This window comes from Argiope bruennichi, chromosome 1 (genome assembly GCF_947563725.1).
Source record: "Argiope bruennichi chromosome 1, qqArgBrue1.1, whole genome shotgun sequence".
In the NCBI taxonomy this organism is placed as follows: domain Eukaryota; kingdom Metazoa; phylum Arthropoda; class Arachnida; order Araneae; family Araneidae; genus Argiope; species Argiope bruennichi.
In genome coordinates, this window is record NC_079151.1 from 48,350,013 (window position 1) to 48,373,636 (window position 23,624).

Here is a 23,624-nt window from a genome sequence, read left to right on the forward strand (position 1 = left end):
CTCCTTTTATGTAGAAATCATTATTAAATTTGTTTTCAAAATAACAAAAGTTTCATTTGTTTCAAATAACGTTCTTTTAATAGAAAAAATAATTCAAACTTGAGTATTTTAAATTCATTTTCTACCATTTATAACATAACTGCTGTTGATGATAAAAATAGATTTCATGGGGTTTTAAACAATCTCGCACGTTATCGTTCTGCTTAAAATAACCATAATGAGCTTCCATTTCCATCATCTTAAATCTTTATTTATGTAGAAAATTTATTTCGTATGCCATATTTATAAATCTGTGACAAATGTCGGCTATTTTTGTGATTATTTGCCAAATTATAATTATTTAAGAAAGCTTCAAAAGTACTCCTACATTATATTCGAAGTTCATGAGCATTCATTTATCTCACTAATGCTTGTCTATCTTTCAAATATATTTAGAAAGAACGTTAATTGAGTTTAAGCTTAGAATTAGCTCAAAGCTTTTAATTCGTATAAAGAAGTAGAAAAGTTTGCTATTTCGTAAATAACATGAGAATTATTTAGAAACAGCATGGTTCCTTAAAGGAAAGTTCAATTTGCTTTTCGTTAAAAGACATTCGCTTCCAAAATCATAATTAATTAATTAAAGCAATTGGTGGAACATATTGAATTTTCCAGCATTTAATAGATAATTTAAAAAAAGGATTAATCTTTTATTCATCTTGATATATTTAATTGCATGCATGTTCATCAAATAAATAAGTCAGTAATTAATGAGATTTAAAATAAAAATAGCACGCTAATGCTTTAAAAGATATACCTTAATGAACTTACTTAATAAATATGTGTTCCCTAATACTTGCTTTAAATACCTGGTGTTTCGATTATAAGCTGTATCAGCAAAAGTTTAATTAATATTTTAATATTAATTGTCAAAATTTATAAATGCGGCAATTGGTTTTAAATAGAAAGTTAAATGAATTCATGCATTCGGCTTTTTTGTAATTTTTAGCTTTAAGTATTTTTATTTTGGAATTTTATTTTGGAAAATTTATTTTGCAGTGTTTAAAGTGAAAAAAGAGTTTTATTTATTGAAACATACACAAAATATTGATTCGAATCATAGCCCTGTATCCAATTTCTAAACCGTGAGAGATAAATATAAAGTTTCCACTGAAAAAAAATGTTTAAAATGAAGCAAAGAGTTTTATTTAATGTTGTTTGAGACAGTAAATGTAAATTTATGAATTCTAAATATCATTGAATTATTAGTCCTTCTTTGTCATTTTAATAAAATATTCTTGACACACAAACAATTTAAATAAAAAAATATTCACTCATATACGATAGCGAGTTATGAAAAGTTAAATATCATTATTTTAGATGATATCAATGGTAATATGCAGGTAAATTCACAAACAGTGGAAATTTACTCCAAGGTAAATAATTTTAAGTAACAAAGACAAGAAATCTATTTCGTTTATTCTCAAGAATTTAAACGTATCTTCCAGTCAAACTATCACTTTGTCTGAAATTCCATCGACTGACTCTAATCACTTCAAAATTTTCTTTACGGATTTTAAATTTCAAAATAAAAATCTACCTTTGATTGAAACTAATAACCATTTTAATGAATGCATTTGGATTTTTCTTCCTGATACTTTTATTATTGCTACTGATGCATTCAAAAAACTCGAATTGCTGGTTTTTCCTCTAATCAAAAATTCATGTTTCGAATCCATCATGTAAATTCCATTTTTATGCAGAAAGTTTAGTCTTTGCCGAAGTACAAAATGTTCTCGCCGTTCCTGAAAACGAATGCCTGATTCTTACAAATAACTACTCTACTCTTACATCCTTGAAAAATACCTCCATCCAGTCCCAAAAATTATTCGACGTATAGCCTCAGAAGTTGAAAATTTAACAAAACGAAACCAAAAAAATATCCTTCCTGTGGGTATCTGTTGTTGTTTTTGTTGTTTCTTATGGCACTTGTCATGGACAAGCCCGCTGTTACGAAGACAGCGATTTTAAGCCGGTGAGGGAGCGTCTTGTGTTTTGGCCCTAGTTTCCAACTAGGGCCAAGAGTACGACTTCGCTACTCACGCATCATTCATTCGCTTGCACAACCCCTTTTTACAGGAAGGCACATTCACACATCTCACTGATAGAACAACGGAAGAACAACCATGCCCAAACTGGGACTTGAACCCAGGACGCCCAGATCACGGGGAAGACGCGCTACCCCTATGCCAGGACGCCGGCTGTGGGTACCTGGTCACTCGAACATAATCTGGAAAGAACATGTATATCGTTTAGCCAAAGAAGTTACAGAAAATACACCTTGGATTGAATTGATCTCTTGAAGATCTTATTTCAAACCTTAAAAAAGCGACGCATCAAATCACAATCAATAACTATCTAAACAGCAAAGATTTCATCTCCTTAGGAGATATTCCTGACATTCAAGCACTCTATTTCTGTTCCAAAAATGGGAGGGAAGATGTTGTTTTAGCCAGACTAATCAGCAAAACAATTATAACACCAGGACTGTTGAATCGTTTTAATTTCCAAAATGCTAGCCTTTGTCATGAGTGTAATAGCATAAATAATATTGAACACATAATTCTTTCTCACAAAAATATATACTTATTATAGGGACAAGCTGTGGACTTTTCTACAATTAGATATACAAGATATCTTCTTCAAAAATGTTATGGGACAAAATATTGCAAACAAAACCAATCTTCAAGTTACTCTTCAAGCAATGAAGCACTTCAGTGTCTACTAACTTCATGGATCACATTCTGTTGTGGCCTCTATAGTTCTTTTACCTAATCACCACTCTATGTTGCGTGCACTCTCCACTTTGTTCCACCTCTTCAATTAACTTTAGAAATCAGATCATAGATTGAATGGCATCAGCGAAACTGCTCTGTAACTGTTAACTGACTGAAACTTGAATCTGTTTTTATGAGTGTTCTTGTGCTTGTAGGTGAAATTTCTTGCTCTACCTTTAGGATAGCAGCCATTGTGGCTATAAATCCCTGCCTTTGACTTTTTTCTTTCAAGATTTCTCCCAAGATAGCCATTTAGGATCTTAGACGGGACAAAGGGAAGCAGGTAAGTCAATTAAAAATGTTATTAATCTAATTTTCTGATAAGAAATTTGTAAATCAAACTTCCTGAATTTTCGAATATTTGAATTACAGCATTTGTACACATTGAATCATCAAAATTATGGGTAAAAACGTAGATCATTATTTTATTATATTATATAATAATAATGAATCATTTATTAGTTATGATATCTCCATTTGATAGATTCTGCAAAATAATAACTTTAATGTCATATTTTTTAAAAAATGATTAACTTTATTGCAATTTTCCGTAGTGATTAAGTATTTAGATTTGTAACAAGAAAATAATTAACTAATGATATGCTTAATTTTTTAACGATTTTATTACTTAACTTATTTTTTCAATGATATGCGCATTAAATTTTTTAATTAATTAGAAAATCGAAATTATTATTGTTTAAATTAAATTAAACTTGTAAAAACAAATTGATCAGCTAGTAACCCTTTTCAGTCGAATGTCTTCTCTCAGCCACCATTCAAGACTGTGCATCCTTTTGAAATTTTATTTAATTTTTTAATTTTAATTGTTAAAAATACCTAAAGAATGTTAAAATGATGTAGATTCATTTTTCATAAAAACTCAAAACAGTAGAATGTATTTATTTTTGTGTGTAATAAACAGATCAATGTATTAAGTCAAAATTATGCATCGGATTATCTTTCCGACTGCAAAGGGTTAAGACAGGCTTTTCATAATGTGCATTGTTAGGGTCGTAAAGTGATTAATTTGCCGCTAGTATCATTAAATCTATAAAAGGTCAAACTTGCATCTTTCAGCTTGGAATGATAATTTGGAAACGATTGCACATGACAACTTTACTAAAATTGCTTGTCCCGTTTAAAAATAACATTCGCATAGTCTTAAAGTGAATTATATTATAACATTAAAATTATTAGTGAATTATATTACATACATTATTGGTGAATTATTAGAATTATTAGTGAATTCTGAATAAATTAGTGAATATGGAATTACATTATTAGTGAATTATATTATATACATTATTGGTGAATTATTAGAATTATTAGTGAATTCTGAATAAATTAGTGAATATGGAATTACATTATTAGTGAATTATATTATATACATTATTAGTGAATTATATTATATACATTTATATGAATTATATTATATAGTATGATAATTCATCTAAATGCACTATACCAATACTTTTATTTAATAAAAAATAAACCATCTTGTGAAATAAAATGGATGTCTTGGGCGAAGAATTTGAGAAGTCTGTATATGAAAAGTGTAGTAATTTGTAATAAAAGCTTTCATTATTTTCAATAGCATTTTATTATTATTACATTATTTGCTATATTACTGAATTTTTTTAATACACATTTTAATTTAATTTCCGGAGTTTATATTTGTAAAAAAAGTTTCTATATTTTTAAAAATTTCGTATCTACATTATACTTACGTGGGATCATAGAAAGAAAATATCTGTTCTCAATACCATTTGGGTTCAATTCTTTTATTCAGATACGTTTAATTTCTGATGCTAATTATTGATAATTTCTTTATTATGATAATTTTTATTTATGAAAAGCAAAATTAATCAGTTCGTCAAATTAACTAAACAGAAAAACCCATAATAGATTGTGATTTTGTTTAAATGATATATTTATAACATAATTCAATATTTTGAATTTATTTATATAAGGTCACTAAAATTTAATAACTTGATTACCAAATTACATGGAATTTTATTTAAAAAAATATGGTGGTTAACAGGAGAATAGATACCAGGTGATGTTTGTGTAGTCTAGTTAAAAAGTATTATATTTATGTGTATTATGGAGTATTATATTTATTTATGTGTCGGTTATAATGGTTAGAATTAAAAATAAGTACATAAATAATTTCGGAATTGCGAAAATATTCTACAATTCAAATGGTATCATTGGAAATATAATTTTCTAAAAGTGCAAGATAATTGAAAAAAAATTTTTTCTTTCAGAAAAATAATTCCGATTTAATATCAGAAAGTTTTGAAATTGGGAAATCAAAATCAAAACAATGAGAAATTGTTTAAAAAATGGTTTTAATTTTGATGGTCTTTCGTTGACTCTACTCATTGGCTGATTTCTAATAGGTCAACCTGGCCAATACCTAACACCGTTGGATTGAGGGTTTGCAAACAAGTTTGTTTTAAGTTTATTTTCCTAGTTGTCAATAAATAAATAAATAAATTTGTGGAAAATACATTTCAATAAATGATTAAATATTAGGATAAAATTAAATTTTTTTCAAGTATAATTTCAGGGTTCTTATTTTACATTAAATTATTTTAGCCATTAAAAGATTTAAAAAACTACAAATCTTCTTCAATAATATTGTTTAAAAACGTGGAAGCCAAGAAATTTGGAGTTATAATAGAAATTTTTTTAAAAAATTACATGTTTATAAAGTTAATAAAATTAGAAAAATTCACCTAGAAAACGTTATTAACATATTAAAAATGTGCATGAAATGTCAAACTAAATCAACCTTGTTATTAAAATAGAGGCCTCATAAAGTTCATTGCCTTGATCCACAAAATGTTCTAATAATTAAGGCATGATAAAAGGCTTAAAGTGCCTTTATTTAAATCTGCCGTTGATGCCACTCGCAGGCTGATTAGCACATAGGGAAAAACATTTTCGGCCACAGGTTACAACGGACAACCTTTTGAAGGAATAATACAAGACTGTCGAGGGGCCATTGCTCTTGAACCCCGTTCCCCTATGAATGGGCCCTCTTTTTGTGCAGAATCAATGTTACACTATAAATGTATTACAGTATTGTAATTCGAATTCTGTGAAAGAATAGAGGACACACCTACTTAATTTGTACATTAAACTTTATTTACACATGAGTATAGTATTTGCGTCATATAATTATGAATATGAAGCAGTCACTAAAAATACACAAATAATAAAAATGTAATGAGATAAGATAGTTCATTTTTCAAATCAGGAATCCAATAATAACATTGTATTTAAATCTTTAAAACTTAACAATTAACAATATGTAAATTTTAAGTTTTTATCAGTGACATCTAAAAGAATAATTATGAAAAAACATCAAATAGAAATCTTGTTTATGAAATTAAAAAAAAAGAAAAAAAATATCTGAAATATTTTACAAAAACGATTGGAAGCCGATATAAAAAGATTATTTTTTTCTTTTGTCATAAAATGAAAAATGCTTGATTTTATTTCTTTATTCTATGTATAAATGATATATTTTTTTAAATTGCCATTATAGGTACACAAAGCATTTCAAAAGTTTTAATGATATGAGTATCAAATGCATTTTTGCAAGACTTTTAAAAAGACGAAGAGCTTATTGCGATTGCTGGCAAATATAAAAAAAATCAAATTTATAAAGTTAACAGGAAAAGTAGCTTTTTAAAAAAGTGAATATAGGAATTTTTTGCTCAAAATTCTGGGAATCTTTTTCATCTGGACAAAGGAATAATTTTTGGAAACAGATTTGAATAACATGAATCAAATATTATGTTCTAAAAATAGAATAAAAACAAATTTTAACATAATTTGTTTATGTGAACTTCGGAAATTAAAAAGTTTTCAAAAAAGAAAATGTTATAGCTTTTTTTATACATTTAGATTAGATGTTTTTACTGAAGGTATGGAAAAAGATTCCCCACAGAAGACAAATGTCTTATTTTTCTGTGTCGAAAAGAAATTTCTTCCATAATGTATAGACATTACACATTATGGAAGAATGGAACTCTTTTATTTTCTTTCCATTTATTTTGAGTTGTAAGCTTTCCATAGTATTTATTATTATTATTAATTTATAGCAATTTTACTAAATAAATGATTAAAGAGTTGTTCACTCTTTAGAGAATATTTCTAATTTCAAAATAAGGAAGGATTTATTTGAAATCCTTATGAGACTTTTGAATTAAACACACCATGAAAATTTTCTTTCATGGCGTTTGTGTTGAAATGAAAAGCATGAGATTTCTTTTTTAGATTTCATGGTTATTAGAATTAAAGTGTTCCTTTTCAGAACACTACAAGAAAAAAGTCAGTGATCATTAATACGAATGCTAAATCTCGGAGTTATGCATTTTAGAAAGGCAGGAACAATGACCTAAACAGAGCAGGGAAATTAAGAAGAAACGTGAAACAATTACTGAAGGAACATTTTTTAAAACTTTATTAAGTGTAACTTTGTATTGTCAATTATGATTAAGATGTGTTTGCCAATTTTTAATATTTAATTTATTACCATATGAATAACGATTTTTGATTAATTTGCATGGAAAATAAAATTGAATTATTTCGAGATGATGAACTTTTATTCGTTATAAGATCTTTGGTATATCTATCTTTCAATCAGCTTTGAAATTTAATAGCGTCGTCCGTTTCTTTATTTTTAAAAAAACATATTAATGAGATTTGATTAATTGATTGATGTCCTTTATAATGCTCTGCATAGGATTCATTTTTACAACCATTTTTTTCTCCATAAATTTTTTTAAAATTTGTATGTCTGGAAGAGGGCATATATGTATTTTTTGAAAAAAAAATGTTTTGTAGGGTTGATATATTTAAATCAGGTATGGTGTGATGCATTATATAGACAATACAAATAAAGAAAAAACTTTGAAAAATATAGATTCAGCTGTCAAATATAGGTAAAAAATGGCTTCACTAATTTCTGTAATCTCTTGCATGATTCATTATGACAACACAAATCAACAGATGAAAGAACCAATTAGCTTGAGAAGCAGTTTTGGATGGGATGTACATCACACATAGGAAAACTCCAAACGATAGCTGCACTCCTAATTTTTCATTCATAAAATGCACGGCATTTTATGGCGCCTGATAATCGGACTAAATCAGTTTTTTTAAGCGATTGGCCGTTCCTCTGGCAAAAATAGATTTGTTTGTCATATAAAATAGAGTGGCACTTCAAGAGACCTCGGGCCCACTTGAATTTTCTGAAAAAAAATGTGATAAGTATTTGTAATTATTACAAGAAAACAAGCATCATACATTTCGAATAAGTTCGATTAGTTTTTGATATTACTGTTTATCTGATAAAAGCAAAAGTAAAGTCAATTATATAATAAAGGTAGCATCTTGGTCCAATTTACAAATTAATTTCGATAAAAAATGCTCTAAAGTGTTATCTTTTTATATAAAATTTCTTCAATAAAATAAACATTTTCAGCTAATGTTTATAGTTCCTCATATGGTTCACTTTGTAAAATCAGTTTATAAACTTATTTTTATTTTGGTCAAAGTGACATAAAATATGCTCCAAGGTTGTTTTCATTATATATTGTTTCGTTTAAGCATAATATTTTAGATAAAGATTGAAGATTACATTCATTTTTACTGTTTTATTGGATAGTAGACGCCTTTGGCGACCACCTGATTAATTAATCGCTAAAATTTCCCTTTAGATACTTTATGTAATTTTGTCTCTTAATTTTTTCAGTAAAATATTTTTAAGTTTTACGTTTTGATAATCATACAAATCGTACTATTATAAAAGTCTTAAGCAGTTCTGTTTATTGCATCTCCTTTTTTGTCATTTCCTATAAAATTGGATATACAAGTTAAAGTGGAAGTGATTAAACTTCAATTAACACAAAAACATTTTCAGTTGAAATCGAGCATGTTCTTTTTATAGTTATGAATATAGAAAATAAAATAGTTCGGCATTGAAATCTGATGTGCACTACAGAATAATTTTTAAAATTTGTGAATTATCTCAAAGAATTGTTCAATAAAACTTTCTCTGATTCATCGTAAAAATTATTTATTGGTTTTGCATTCAAAAGGATTTAAATGAAGTAAATAATGATATCTTATTCTGTTCCTATCAATAAATATACTTCAAAAACTTATGAAGTCTAAATTTTATACTGTTCTTTGATCATATTTATGTGGAATATGCTTGATATCGAAACTTTTAAATAAAAAAAATTCTATCTTTTGAGATCAAATCTGGTCGAATTATGATGGTTTGAATATTATAATTTTAGAACAATAAATATTTTCATAATCTTAGACAAATTATCTTTTGGAAAACTCTGCTTACTGATTAGCGTATCTCTATGGAGTTGTCTAAAATCTTGCGTTTTTATAAAATAGTTATTCAATTTTTCATAATTCACACTGTTTTAGTAACAATAGCAAGATATAATTTTTGAAAATATTTTTAAGATCCAACTAGATTTTAGGAGAGAAGTTAAATTAAGACATTGAAATGTAACTTAGATCTTTTCCTTTGAGAGTTTCGTCATTTTATTTGCAAAACTGAATAATAATTTATTCGAAATCACATTTCTAAAAAAAAGGCCATGTTGCAGAAAATAATTAGAATTAAAAATGGAAGACTATTTTTAAAAATTTTAAATTTGGATTGAATAAAAAAAAAATACGAATGTCTTTTCCTCTTTCCTTAAATTTTTTAAACATGTGTTTTTTTAATGTTATTGCTTTTCCCATAGCAACGGCATGTGTTTTTTATGAAACGTTTGTCATAGATTTCTTTTATCATTGTTTTTTCCTAGAGCACATCATAGTATAAATTTAATCTTTTTGATAAAATGCTTCGTTTAAAACTTCCCCAAGAGATTCAAACAATGCCACGGAAGATCATTCAACAAAGGTATTGGAATTCTTCATGTATTAACTCTGAAACTTTTTAGGAAAACTCCATTTCAGTTCAGATTATTTTTTTTTGTACCTAATCTCTTTCATAATCCACTATAAGAACTTATAAAACTATTTGGTAGTTAGGAAGAAAGAAAAACTGAATGAGGGGGATTTCAAATCAATTGTATTTCAAGCAATGTCTTTCAAAATAAAGGAGAGTATTTTTATGTGACTGAATTTGTGTCTGTGAAACAAATGAAGTACTTTTGGATTTAATGAATATTTCACTAACTCGGATGTTTTTCTAAAATGCTATATCATGCTACTTGGGATTTTATTTTAGACATAGAAAAGAATGAAACAGAAAAGAAAAAAAAATCTCAAGATGTTTTGCAAGGATTGAAGCATTTTTATTTGAAAATTTTATTTTCGCCAAGGGATATATTTCAAAATCACGCCAGAACTGTGTATTAATGCATTTAATTACTTTATTTTTAGCACTTTTTTCAGGTTTTCATTCCACACTAAAGTGAATAAATTTGAAGCTTTGCAGTTCTAGTCTACAATGTTTAAATAAAATTGCTTAACTACTTATTTTAAAGCCTTGATCAGTTGTCTATTTCGAAATACTATTAAGACCATTATATGCAGATTTATTACTTAATAATAATGTTTAGAATTTTTCTCTATTCTAATGAGAAGAAATTCGAATGTTTTTTAGTTTCTAGGCCATAATTTTTAGACTAAGCTGCTTAATGAACCATATAAAAGTATTTTACGCAGGTATATTTTGAAATCATTTGAAGGGTTGGGTTGATGTACATTTATTAGTTTTCTATATTCAGATTTTTTATTACTTACTAAAGTGAGGATATTACCTAGTGTTCAACTTTAAGCAGACATTAAGCATTTAATCTAATTGCTTAATGACTCCTATTGTCGCTTTTCAATAATTAATCAATTAGTTATCATTCATGATGATTGTCAATCATTTCCACATTTGGTCTGATATTGAATGATTCCATATTCCGTTTAATAATAAAGATGGATGTGTCTATATTGAGGTTCTACAGGCCAGGCCGCTTCACCCACAGCTACCAATGTGACACATATATATTTAGGAAGGTCATTGGTAAGGAATGAAACATTGGAGCGATTGTTTTAAAACCTTTACTAAAATTTTAAATAATTAAAAAGCATGGAAATTTCTGGCTTTTTTCCTGCATTAAATACCGAAAATATAATTTAACTCTGTCTTAGAATTAAAAAAAATTGTCTTTTTATTAACACTAATTTAATAGTAAAGCACATTTTTCTTGAAATTTGGACGTTTTTTTAAAAATATTTTTTATTTAATTTCCAGCAATAGTTTACATTTTTTTTTTGGTATTCAAACTGTTTTCATTGTTTCATCACACATTTAGTTGCGTGATATCTTTCCAATTTTGAGAGTTGAAATTTTTTTGTTTAAATCTTCGTAGTCTGCAAGGCGACTAAAAAAAAGTAGTTACTGTATCGAAAAATTTAGACGATAGATGAACCGGGCATTTGATTTTAATAGCGCTATATTGTCATGGACTAGTCTTCATTGGGAAAATTCCATATAGAGAATGAATAATACAAATGAAAGGCAAATAAAATTACACGGCTTTTTTATCTGACAGCTTGATGCAGTCAGCAACATAAAGCTAAATCTAAACGATTTAAGTGATATTAAATATACTAATTTCACTGGTTAATTAGCTGGTCGATAAAGGCGATTAGTATGTCCTACTATGCATTTGAAAAAATATTATATTTCAACATAGTTTTTAACATAATGTTTTTGCTAATCCTTAATTAATAATACATAATTTAATGATTCGCTATTAAAAGTAGAAATTTCTTGTAAAAATAATCAACAGAAAGTCGTCGTGAAACTTACTGGATGCGGCTATGTTAATGATAGTAACAGCACCGAAAGGAAAAAGATTAAAGGTGCAACTCCGGCAATAGTAGCGCTTCCATCATCGTCATCATCATCGGAATCATCACCTATAAAGAATTACCATGATAAATTAAAAAATTATCGTAATGAACATAATTAGTAATCATAATATTTTTTAAACGATTTTAATTAAATTCTGCTTTTGTGATGGTAAAATAAGACCATAATATTTTAATTAAAGACATTTAATAAAGGGTTTCAAGATATCATTTCCTTCATATTGTTATATTTCAGAAAAAATTAGTTTTCACATTGGATTACTTTTACTATATATTATATTAGAATTAGAGAATTGAAAGCAGTGCCTATTTATTCCAGTTTATTTCAATATTTTTAAAATATATAATGATATTATATTACATATAATAAATAATGTGCAACTATAAATGGAATTTCCTTATTTTCATAAAATGCCATTGCTTATGAGAATAAGGGAGATTGTAAATAAAATGAAATGTATGAATTTTATGAACTTTGTTTTTAAGCTTTAGTCATAAATATTCAATAAAATGCGCTAACATTCAAAGAAATCTGATGGAATATTTATAACCAGACGGTTTTGATTTGTTCAAACTTTTTCAAATCATAAAATCTTGCTGTCTCCAAGGAATGTATTTTACAAAATTAAAAATATATATTATTTTAAATTGCAATAATATTTATAGCACTGTCTGTATGGAGGATGAAAAGCAATAAATGTCTCATGCTTTTATTTACGAAGTAAAAGTTTTGGATTTTTTTTACTCATTTCAAAGTAATTGGATATTAATGGTGCAAGGAAAAACTTCTCTTAATTTTACATTTAATGTGAATATAAATTTAACTGATAATTTTTTTTAGTGTGCTCTTACAAGTCTGCATTTTCTTTAAATAAAAAGATTTTGCTATTCCATTCTTAGAGCCCAAAGTTGTTTAAAAAATTTAAACTCTCAAAAGTAGTAATTATTACAGATTCATTGTCTTTTTTTATGTAATAGTGAACTCTTTACCACAGATCCAGAAACGTGACAAAACTTCATCATAATAGGTTCTATCGCTTTTTCAAGAATTTAATCACAATTTATACATAGCATTTTAGTAAATTTAATATAAATTCCATAAATCAAATTTATGGAATTCCAGCTCTCAACTATAAATCAGTGTTCCTCTGTGTGTTAACGGTCATGCCTTCGAAAATGTCGATCATTTCAAATACCTTGGCACAATGATTATTGATAATAATAAACTCGGAGCAGAAATTGACAACAGAATCAAAATGACTAATGTTTCTTTGGACTGAAAGAACAACCAAGATCCAACTTAATCTGACAAAAAACTAAACTAAGACTCTTATTATGCCTGTTCTGCTCTATGCAAGTGAAACTTGGACTCTTAAACTGGACACTAAGCATGTTGAACATGCTCGAGAGAAAGATCCTTAGAATAACTTTGGCGCAGTACTAGAGAGAGGAGGATGGCGAACTCTATAGGAACTAGAACTCTATAGGCATCTACAGATAACACTAGTTATCCGGAGTATTAGGTTAAGATAGCTTGGCTATATCTGGTGTAGCTCTGCAAACTGTGCCCTCAAAATATCCACTTTTAAAAATCCTATGGGATCGCGGTCCAGAGGATGACCTCCAACTAGATGATTGGGTAATGTGGAAAGAGATCCGAGTGTTCTGAGGCTAAAGGACTGGAAGGGAGCTACTGGGGATAGAAAGAGTTGGAAAATGCACGTGGTTGAGACAGCCAAGGTCTGCAAGAGGCTGCTGTGCTCATGAAGAAGATAATATATAAAGAATTTACCAATATTGTAAATGATTTCGTAAAATGTTATTTATTAGTAAATTTAAATATCAAAAAATAATTTACTTACTGTCTTAATCTAATGACCACTGAAGTTTAGCAAAAAATTCAAAAAAATAAAAGTATTTATGTAAGAGAAAAATATATTTTATAATTTGAATACGGACTGCAATATCTGTTATCAATATTCAATTATTTTTAAAATTCATTCCGGAAAAAAAAATGTTGAGTTTTTCAAAAGGATACATTATAAAACTGTTATTTTCCCCTTTCGAATTTTTTTTATATATAAAAAGAAGTGAATAAATCGGTTTATTTAAAGAATTTAATACATTGAAATGTCTGAACATGTTTCTCATTTTAAAAGGTAATCTTTAAATTCTTTAAAGTTCGTTAAAGAAACGAAATTAAAATCAATATTAACTGAAAAATATAAATTGCATCGCTTTGAAAGGATGTCTGAAAATGTGAAAGTATTAATGGATGTCTCCTCAATAAATGAAATCAAAAGATCTGCATTACGAAAAATTCAATTTAAAAAAAAATATTTCTAGTTAAAGATCGTTATTCAAAGATTAAAGCAAAAAGTCGTTTTCGCTTCCGTTTCCTATGAAAGGACTTCCAGTAGAATGATTACAGACAGATTTAAGCAGAAAAGGCACTTAAAAAGTTTTTAGTTGGTCAACTGAAATTTCGCAAAATGTTAAGTATTCTATAGTGTATAGCATTATTTCTGAATGTTTTTAAAATGAAAAGACGTTTTTAATGGAAAGATAATAAATTGGTTTAAATGGGAATGTATGCAATTTAAAGAGGGATTTAACAGTGGCTTTTATCGTATTTCATCTATTGAAATAAAGGAAAATGAGGACTTTAATCTGCACGGTATTTTTTTTCCCTTCAAAAATTTGCGTACAAAAAGATTTATAATTGCGTTTTTTTACCCTGCAACTCGAATAACATTCGCGCTGTTATAATTTGTAGAAAGTAAACGCAAGTAGAAAGGACTTAATTTGTACTGGACATAATAAAATGTTATCTAATTCCGCTGCAGAAAAATAGGGAAAAATATAAGATTAATTCATAATTTCGTTTGTATAAACTAACTTCGAAAAATCTTTTCTAAGTTAACATTTAAATTTAAAAACATTACATTTAAATGCTTTTTACAAAGAAAGGCTTCATAATGTAAAGAAACAATGGATTCTATTAGGCATTTTTGCAAATTATTAGATTTGAATTTAAATGTAACAATAATTATAAATGCTTCAAATATCTTTAAAAAGCTCACTGAAACAAAATATATTTAAAAAAACTGCATATATTTTAAAATAATTATAAGATATATAATTTTTTAAAGATCTCAAAATATTTTAGGAGTAATACGAATAATTAAAAATATTTCTCAAAATATTTTTAATTTTTTCTCTTATTTTTACTTATTATTCTATAATAATACATTTGGGACATAACTGAATACGATTTTGTAATGCCATTTAAAAATTACTTAAAAATTTTTTATGTGCATGCACTTAACTTTCGTAAAAATTTTGTGTTTTTCTGAACTAAAATTGACTTTTAACTATCTATTAAAACTCGAAATAGCAAATACATTCTCATTTTCTTTTCGTCCTTAAATAGAGTATTAATTATAAATTTTAAGCAATTTATTCAAAAATTTTGATACATGAAACATTTCAAAGCTATTTAAATCTGAAAGGATATTTTTGAGAAAAAGACTTTAAAAATATGCGTTTTCTTCTAAGCCTATTAAATATTCATTTTATTGAATAAAATATTTTATAATATTATTTTATAAAATATAATAGAAGTGCGTATACATATATATTTTTAGCATACACACACATCCAAGATAAGCATATATTTTGGAGATTAAAAATGATAAAGGCAATTTTATATGTTCGCTTAACTTACTGATTAAATTAACTTACCACTCGTAAATGCCAAGTGATAATGATTTTCTTTTAGGAATTCTTAGAGAGTTAAAATGTTCTAATCCTTATTTTATAAACAATACGTTAAATTATGAAAGATGTAAAAGGTAGACTCTTTTGATTGTCAAGAAAGAAGTTTCAGATATGTTTTTTAAATAAAAAAATTGGGAAGCTATCTTTAATTCGTGATATATAGAAACTAAGAATCTGTTACTTCCATCACACATGTTTTTCTAAAAATATACCGAAGTGTAAAAGATATTTAGATAAGGAAGAAAATATTTCCACTCAGTACCTATGTGAATTTTATATAATTTTTTTCTTCAAAAGCTTTTACTTAAAACGTCCTTTTTGAGTAAATTTATCAATATATAGACGAAGTTTTTTCAGTCCATAAAATAAATTTAGGCATACTAAAAATACGTAAATGTTTTTTTAATAATTTTAAAGCTACCTTTATATTACGTATATTTAAAAGAATACAGATCCCTGACTTCAAAATGCTCAAAACAGCCAAAATTATTTTTATCAATTTGCTTATACTTCTAATTATTGAGTTATAATTTAAAAGCGGTATGTAATATTTCAGGAATTATATAGATTTTTTTTATGATGCAAAATTAAATACGTGCTTGAATGACAAATTAAATGATATTCCCTCTAAATAAGGGTTTCTTAAAGCTAGGTCTTTTTTCTATTTAAACAATTTTTAAATTTTCCTTGCATACTTATCATTCTGCACGCACATGAAGAAATTATGCCTGCTAAAACATTCAGCGATTGAGATACTCTATATAAATATTTAAATTACGACACTGTTAAATTTCCTTCTTTTTCACTATACAAAACATCAGAAGCTATATATTAGATTTAAAATTCGCTGTATCAAGATCCATTTGCAATTCTATGTAATACGTTTCTGTAAATCAACAAATAAAATTTGAAAAAAGCGCATGTATCTTTGAAAAATTAGCAAACGATTTAAAAAAAAAGGGAATAAAATTTTTTTATATAATTTATAAAATTTTATTTAACTGTTCTATACGTGAGAATTAAATTAAAAATAATCATTTTAAATTTAATTCATTTAAAATAATTATTTTTAAGGTGGATTTTAAATGTTAAATTTCGATAGTACGAAATTTTTCAATCATAATTTTAAAAAAAATTTAAATTCTAGAAAGTTTGTGTCTAAAAAGAGATTAACTATTAACTATTGTTACTTATTCTGATGTCGATAAATTTATTTTCTGACTAATAAGGAAGATTTACAGAGAAAAATATCAAAACAGTTTTAAATTTACTGTATATAGTTCTCAAATTGGATAGATATATCTTTATTAATAATAATGGAGAATATGTGTTCATTATAAACTAGACAATTTGATCTACAGTTAGCGTATTTTGCATGAATATTCTTTGAAGCCTGGAAATGAGTAGCCTAGGGCCATTTTCTTAATAAAATATTTAGTGTTAATTAAAAATCAAGCGAGATTTTGGCGCTTTTTCTTCAATAATTTCTGAAAATATTATCACACAAACTTGATACTATACAATTTTAAAATAAAGTTTTTATATTGCCAATATCATTTTCTTTGAATATTTTCCTGACATTTGGCTACTTTCAAATTTAATATTCCAATAAAGATTCCTCATAATCAAGAAATAAAGGCTTTACTCATGTTTTCGTATTCTTTGTTGAGTTTTTATTCACTTTTGTTTTAATTATTGAATGAATAAAGCCCACCAAAATATGAATATTCTAGAAAATAAACTTATTATGCTAAAAGATTGTAATTGATATTCTTAAATTTATCAACTTGTTTCAATCTATTTAACAAGTTGTTAGGCATGTTCATATAACGCATACATATTTAGTGGCTTTAAATATAAAAATCATTGAAGCAAGTGAAGGTATTTCATTACTTATGGCAATGTGCAACTGAATGCTAGACAATGCTAATTTCTATGTTTTTGATCTGATTTCAATAACAAACTTCATGCACACAAAGAACATACTAATTGTAAGGTTAACTAGAATAACGTTAATTAATTTTTTCTTAATTTGAGAATTCTTTGCTGATAGAATCAGCAAAATCAAGTTAAGATTTCAAAAGATTTAACTGAAATTTAACACAATCAATAACCCAGACGAGTCAGATTCTGTGCAAAGGTGGTTCATTCTAAATAATTTTAGGAATTATACTGACCACAGAAAAGTTCGTGTTGCATTCAAATATCAAAAATTTCTTTTTCAAAGAAAACAAAATAATAGTTCTAGCACTTATAAGAATGTAAGTAAAAACATTCGAATAATTTCAAAATATATTCTTAGATATATCTATAGCTGTACATAAATATCAACTGCCATATTAGGAAATTTATTAATGCAAAGTTTAAATAGTATTTAAAGCTTCTAGGTCTTAATTTTGTCAAAATGCCGAGCATGTAACGCAGTATTATGCAGCAAAATGTTTGCATACAGTTTAAATCCAGACGACCACAATTTAAGTTCAAGTGCCAAACTCGAAAGGATTAAATTAGAGCGAAGATTCTGCATTCTAAATTCATTTTTATAAGGTTCATAAAAAATATATGTGCATCGCAGATAAAATATTCAAATATTTTATACATAAATATCAAAGATTTGTATATTCAAAACCTTAGCAACCTGTTAACGAGATATTTAAAATAAGTTCCACTGCGGGCAGAAAGTAATTGTGTTGAATTATCTCTTCAACATGCGATGTTATATCGTGTTGTTAAATATGAAAATTTTATGAAATAAAAATTCTGATTTGCCCTTGAGTATATCTTTTAAGAAGTATTTAATCTTGAACTATAAGAAAATTCTTTTACAACATGAGCATTTTTATTTTTCCTTTTTAGATAATAAACTTATTTAAACTTCTATAAAGAATAACAAAATAGAGAAAAAAAAAGACTATCTTAAGAATAGTACACATATTAACTGCTCTTCGATTTTCTAATATTTCTATTTTAAAAGTCTCAAAATTTTAAAAAATGTACCTTAGAATCCAAACTGAAATTTTAGAATTTCGACAAATGATTTTAGTATAGTGTTAAATTTATTTATCTTGTGTTAGAATGCTTATATGCTTACTATACTATAGGCATTACATATTTCTGCGTTCAGAATCAAATTTTATCATTTTTGAGACGGATTAATTTTATCTTTATGTAATAATTCTACAATATTTTTAACGTTCCAAGCACTTTTTGAATGTATTTATTCACTTTATGGTTCTACTCGTCGCCTTTGACTACCAGCTGATTCTCTGGGGATATTGCTTATATTTTAGTTAAATTGTTTGCATATCTGCATGATTCTTTTATGTTACGCGTTGTTAAGTTATTGTTCTTTCATATTGTTACGCATTTTGTTAACTCTCTAATATATTCTTTTTATTACGTATATGAAAACCTTTCTAATGGAGACCAGCCCCATCACAGCGCTTTGAAAATCGTAAATGTGCAATTCATCTTGCTTCTAAATTTTAAGGTATTGTAATTTCACTTTTTTCTTCGTTTTTTAAACGATGCAGATATAAAACCAAATCCTTTTTTATTTGCCTTTCAATAATGAAACGAAAATTACGCTATGATATTGTTGATGTAATCTATTTTTGGAAACTAGGCAAAACAATTTTTTTATAAAATGGATCAAATTTCAGAAAAATTTGAGCGATTATAAACTGGTATCGTTAAGAAGAAAATTTTTTAAAAATTTCAAAAGATGTAAAAACTTTTTTTGTATAAGAATGTTTTCGGAAATTATCAGAGAGAAACACCAGAATTCAATTCAACTTTTAGTTAATTAAAATTAAAAAAAAAATAGGTGCAAGGAGCACATTCTCATTTGGTATACGTGTGCCAAATTTGGTTGATGTTGTCAATGTGTTTGTTCAGGAGAGAACCAACACACACACACACACACACACACACACACACACACACACACACACACACACACACACACACACACACACACACACACACACACACACACACACACACACACACACACACACACTTCCATTATTAGTAGAGTTAGAGATAAAAATGTTTAGTTTCATTAAGAAACGTTTTGTATTAGTTAAAACTATATTCTTTTTTTCAAATTAAAATTCAAAATGATCAGTTTTTTTCCCCCAAGTAAGTGTTATATATACATATCACACAATAGCATGACCTATAAAATTTACCATGTTAAAGCGCTTCTATTTTTATCCTTTTATGAGAACACATTATAGAGGATATTTATAAAATGTTCTAATACAGCTATATTCTTCTCTGATAGAAAGGGTCTAAACTGGAAATATTTAGATAACCCCTCAAAAAATCTGTTCAGTCGGGATGCTAATTCTTATGAAAGCAACATGTAGCAAAAATATTAACAAGACCAATAAATAAAAGACTGAATAACTTACCTTCTTGTTTTTCAGCGACAGGATCTGCAAAGAAAAATGAAATATTTTAGTCGACTCCATCGGCAAATATTTACAAGACTCAATATAAGAGGATTAGTGGCCCATGCTTTAACTTAAGGGAATTTCAAACAGTTCGCTCTTTCAACTTTCCGAAAATGCAGTCGAGCGTTGCGTTTTAATTTACTGAATAAATTTGGTAGAAACGAGAGAGTTTGTTTAAATATTTCACATCGTTATGAAAAGTGCTTGCTTGGCCCAATGGTGGAAAGGAATCAAATCGCCAATATGTGAGAATTCTTATTAGTCCTTATTAAACTAGAATTGTCTGTGGTTTCCAACAAGAATCTTAAAATGAATTATTCTGTAAATCTCATTTAGGACGGGAGTCTTAAATCTTCTCAGATGTATTTGGGAAACCAAATGTAACCATAGCAATAAAGCAATAAAATAACCATATTGGATTTACTAGATTGTAAGGGTCTTTTATTTTAGGAGAATTGGGAACTGTTTCTGTTCAGATAAACTTTTGATTAATTATCCATTGTATGCAAATGTTGATCATTTTTTGATATTTGGGAAATAATTGTTTTAATTGACATGTAGGAAATACGAATGAATTAAAAATTGGTTTCTGAATGTGAGTATTATTATAACACAAAGCTATAAATACATGAAATGCATAGGTTTCCCCCCTTGTTTTACTACGAATTTTCAGCTACAGTTTAAACGGTTAAACATTCGCATGGGGATGGGCTACCTCAGATAAGCTACCAATTTCGTGGTTGGTTATCGCTTTCCTCGGGGGTAGGAGGGGGAGGGATACAACAATGGTGGCGTTTCTCGTTGGACCCAAAACTGATGAATGAGGATTCTGCACAAATGACGTTCGTAACTGGAGCTATTATACATCGGCTACATTGTTGGCAGTTAGCCGCTTCGATTCTCTCATTCAAGTTTCTCAGATGCAAAGTTATGATCAAAATATTTACTATATTTCTACAAAAAAAATTTACTATATAATATAGTGTTAAGCAGTAATTAGAATTATTATTGTATATTGTATAGGGCCTATATATTGTGAACAAAAAATAGATTTCCATTGTTTATTGTTTGACTTAATTTGTTCCAATCAATGTGCTGCTTTAACAAATAACCTAGAATTATTTTGGGGTGACCTCGTGATCTTGAACAATATTCAGATGACGAGAGACCCATTTTTGAACAGATATGATCTGTTAAATTTCGACTTCTCACAAGTTATAGTCTATAATTTAAAATATTGTACTCCAAGTTCAATCATTTTTATTAATTTTAATTTTTCAATCAGAAATTACAATATTTTATTGTATAGAATAGTTTATACAATAGAAACTACAAATTAAAATTGCAATACAAAGTCGTGTGTTATTTTTAACAAGTTTGATTTTTTAGACCAGGGCATAAATCAATCGATTAGAGATGCTATGTTTCTTTGATCCGAATACATAAAAATCAGAACGAAGACTAAACTGATACATATTTTTAATTCTTCTTAATTATTTACACACGAAAGTAAATTACATATTAAAATATTAGCCATTAAAACCAAATGTGTTTTCTTCTTTACTATATAAAAGTTTGCATTTGTTTTCAAAGAATTTAGTAAAATCGGTGGATAGAATTGAACACGCAATCATAAATTTTGCATAGTAAAGAAGTAGATATATATTTTGAATAAGTTTATTTAAAGAATAAATAAAATAATTACATCTCAGAAGATCAAAACTTTTAAAATGAATTCATTGAAATATATGTATTATTGATTACAAGTTTCGAGTTGTAGAACGAATTATTAGGTTGTATTTTATTAGAACAATAAAGCTTTACCCAAGACCTTTAACCACAAAGGCCAAATAAAATTTTTAAAGTTCAGGACAAAAGAGATACACCTTCATAGAAAAGAAATACAATACATTTGAATCGGTAGAGCAAAGAAAAACGATCTTATATTTAGAAAATATGGAATAGTACTGCTATTTAAAGTTATTCTTTACAAAATTGAATTCTGTTTTATTTTCAAAGAAAGTGAATCCATGAATTTCAGATTCCCTTGAAACAAATTTTTTATTACAAAATTGTTATTATAAATAAAATTTAATTGCTTTTTATATTTTTATGCCATAAAATTATGTTCTGAAATTCATAAATAATTCGTAGCATACAGAACTCAGGAAAAAAAAAGCATAATAACTGAATTTTTATTGTATACATTTTATTAAAATTTATTTTATTTAATAAAATTTATTGACAACGCATGCGTTTTTATTCGAGAATAAATTTTTAAAAATACTAACATTCCTAGTAAGAATTATTTTTCTTTGCTCGTCTATATTTTCATAAGAATAACATAAATAATCGAAAATTCAGTAGACAAATGCTTTTATATACCAGTTGTTTTATACTATATGAAATGCATCAGATTTATAAAGATTCAATATGGGTTTTGCGAAAAAAAAATTGCATTATTGAGGTGATATGATAATGATGTGTATTTATGGTACTGCTGCCTGTAAATTTCAAAATTGTTTTTTTTTTAACAGTTTGTGCATTATACCTCGCCTTTGAGTATTGTGAAATCAAGCACATGGTTTTAATATAATATCACTCTCACGCTACTCTAGGATGCCATGCAGAAACCGATTTTAAATTTAAAGATTTACAGTTAATGAACGTTTTTGAAATAAATTTGCCGAAATAATGCCTGCCTTGGCGATCATTTAGTGACTTGCTGACAAATTTGGCGACTTTAGTAACAAAAATGAAAATGTTTGTATATTCAAGAATCTTGGTGATATTTCTATTAAGTTTCGAATTTCGATGTTTGTTCTCGAACATTTAATGCCCATGAATGATATTTCATGAGAGATGTAAAAATTGGGCTCATGAACAAACAGTCAATCGAACAGTCAGGGCATTCTCCTTTTGGAGTGTTGATCGCCAAGTCATTTCCCTCTGAATGCTTTGTACTGCTGCGGTTGTTTTCTAACGATTTGCTGCTTACATGTGTATGTTAAATTTTGCACTTTCTGTATTTGTGTCGGTTGTCTCTGTCTGTATTTGTGTTTTCATGCTTGTTTTTTTTCATAAAGAACCGTTATCGATTACTTTTACATTTGTGGTCTTTACACCATGCACCGAAAGATCTGAAATTCCTAATAATCATATATATATATTTGCACATTATAGCAGAATAATTATATCTTCAAATGAATATGAAAGCAGAAGAAATTTAAAAAAATACCCATAAAATGTGAATTTGCAATTAAAATGACAACGCATTTCATTGGCTTATTTTTACGAAATAATTTAAATTGCTATTGTTGGATATTTAAAAAAATTTGGAACTAAATTTGATTTTGGATGCATAGTCTTTTTTTCCCAGCTATCCCAGCCATTATCTCAAGTGATTCGAACCCGATCTGCACATTTTTCATATTACGACTGGAAACAATTCAGGCGAAAGGAATTTTTATAAAGGTTGCAGTTGGGGAAAGAGAGATGAAACGCGTATAAGATAGGAATTGTTTTACTGTAACAAAATATGTTAGAGTAGAATGTATACTTACTGTTTTATTTTACTTTTATTTCAAAGTGAACTATGTTTTATTTTATTGTTAATAAATAATTTTAAAGAAAAACCTGATCTCGT

At 27.2% G+C, this 23,624-nt stretch overlaps 1 protein-coding gene across 1 annotated transcript in view; it reads right to left on the reverse strand.

The window, feature by feature from the left end:
* Positions 1–6,100: 6,100 nt before the first annotated feature.
* Positions 6,101–23,624, reverse strand: part of LOC129980976 (uncharacterized) — a 115,998-nt gene continuing 98,474 nt past the window's right edge. The window contains exons 4-6 of the mRNA XM_056091536.1: positions 19,937–19,960; positions 11,677–11,786; positions 6,101–8,083 (exon numbers count right to left, since the gene is read on the reverse strand). Of these exons, the coding sequence (XP_055947511.1) occupies positions 11,686–11,786; positions 19,937–19,960 (125 nt within the window). The 3' untranslated portion in view covers positions 6,101–8,083; positions 11,677–11,685. The remainder of the gene's footprint in view (positions 8,084–11,676; positions 11,787–19,936; positions 19,961–23,624) is intronic.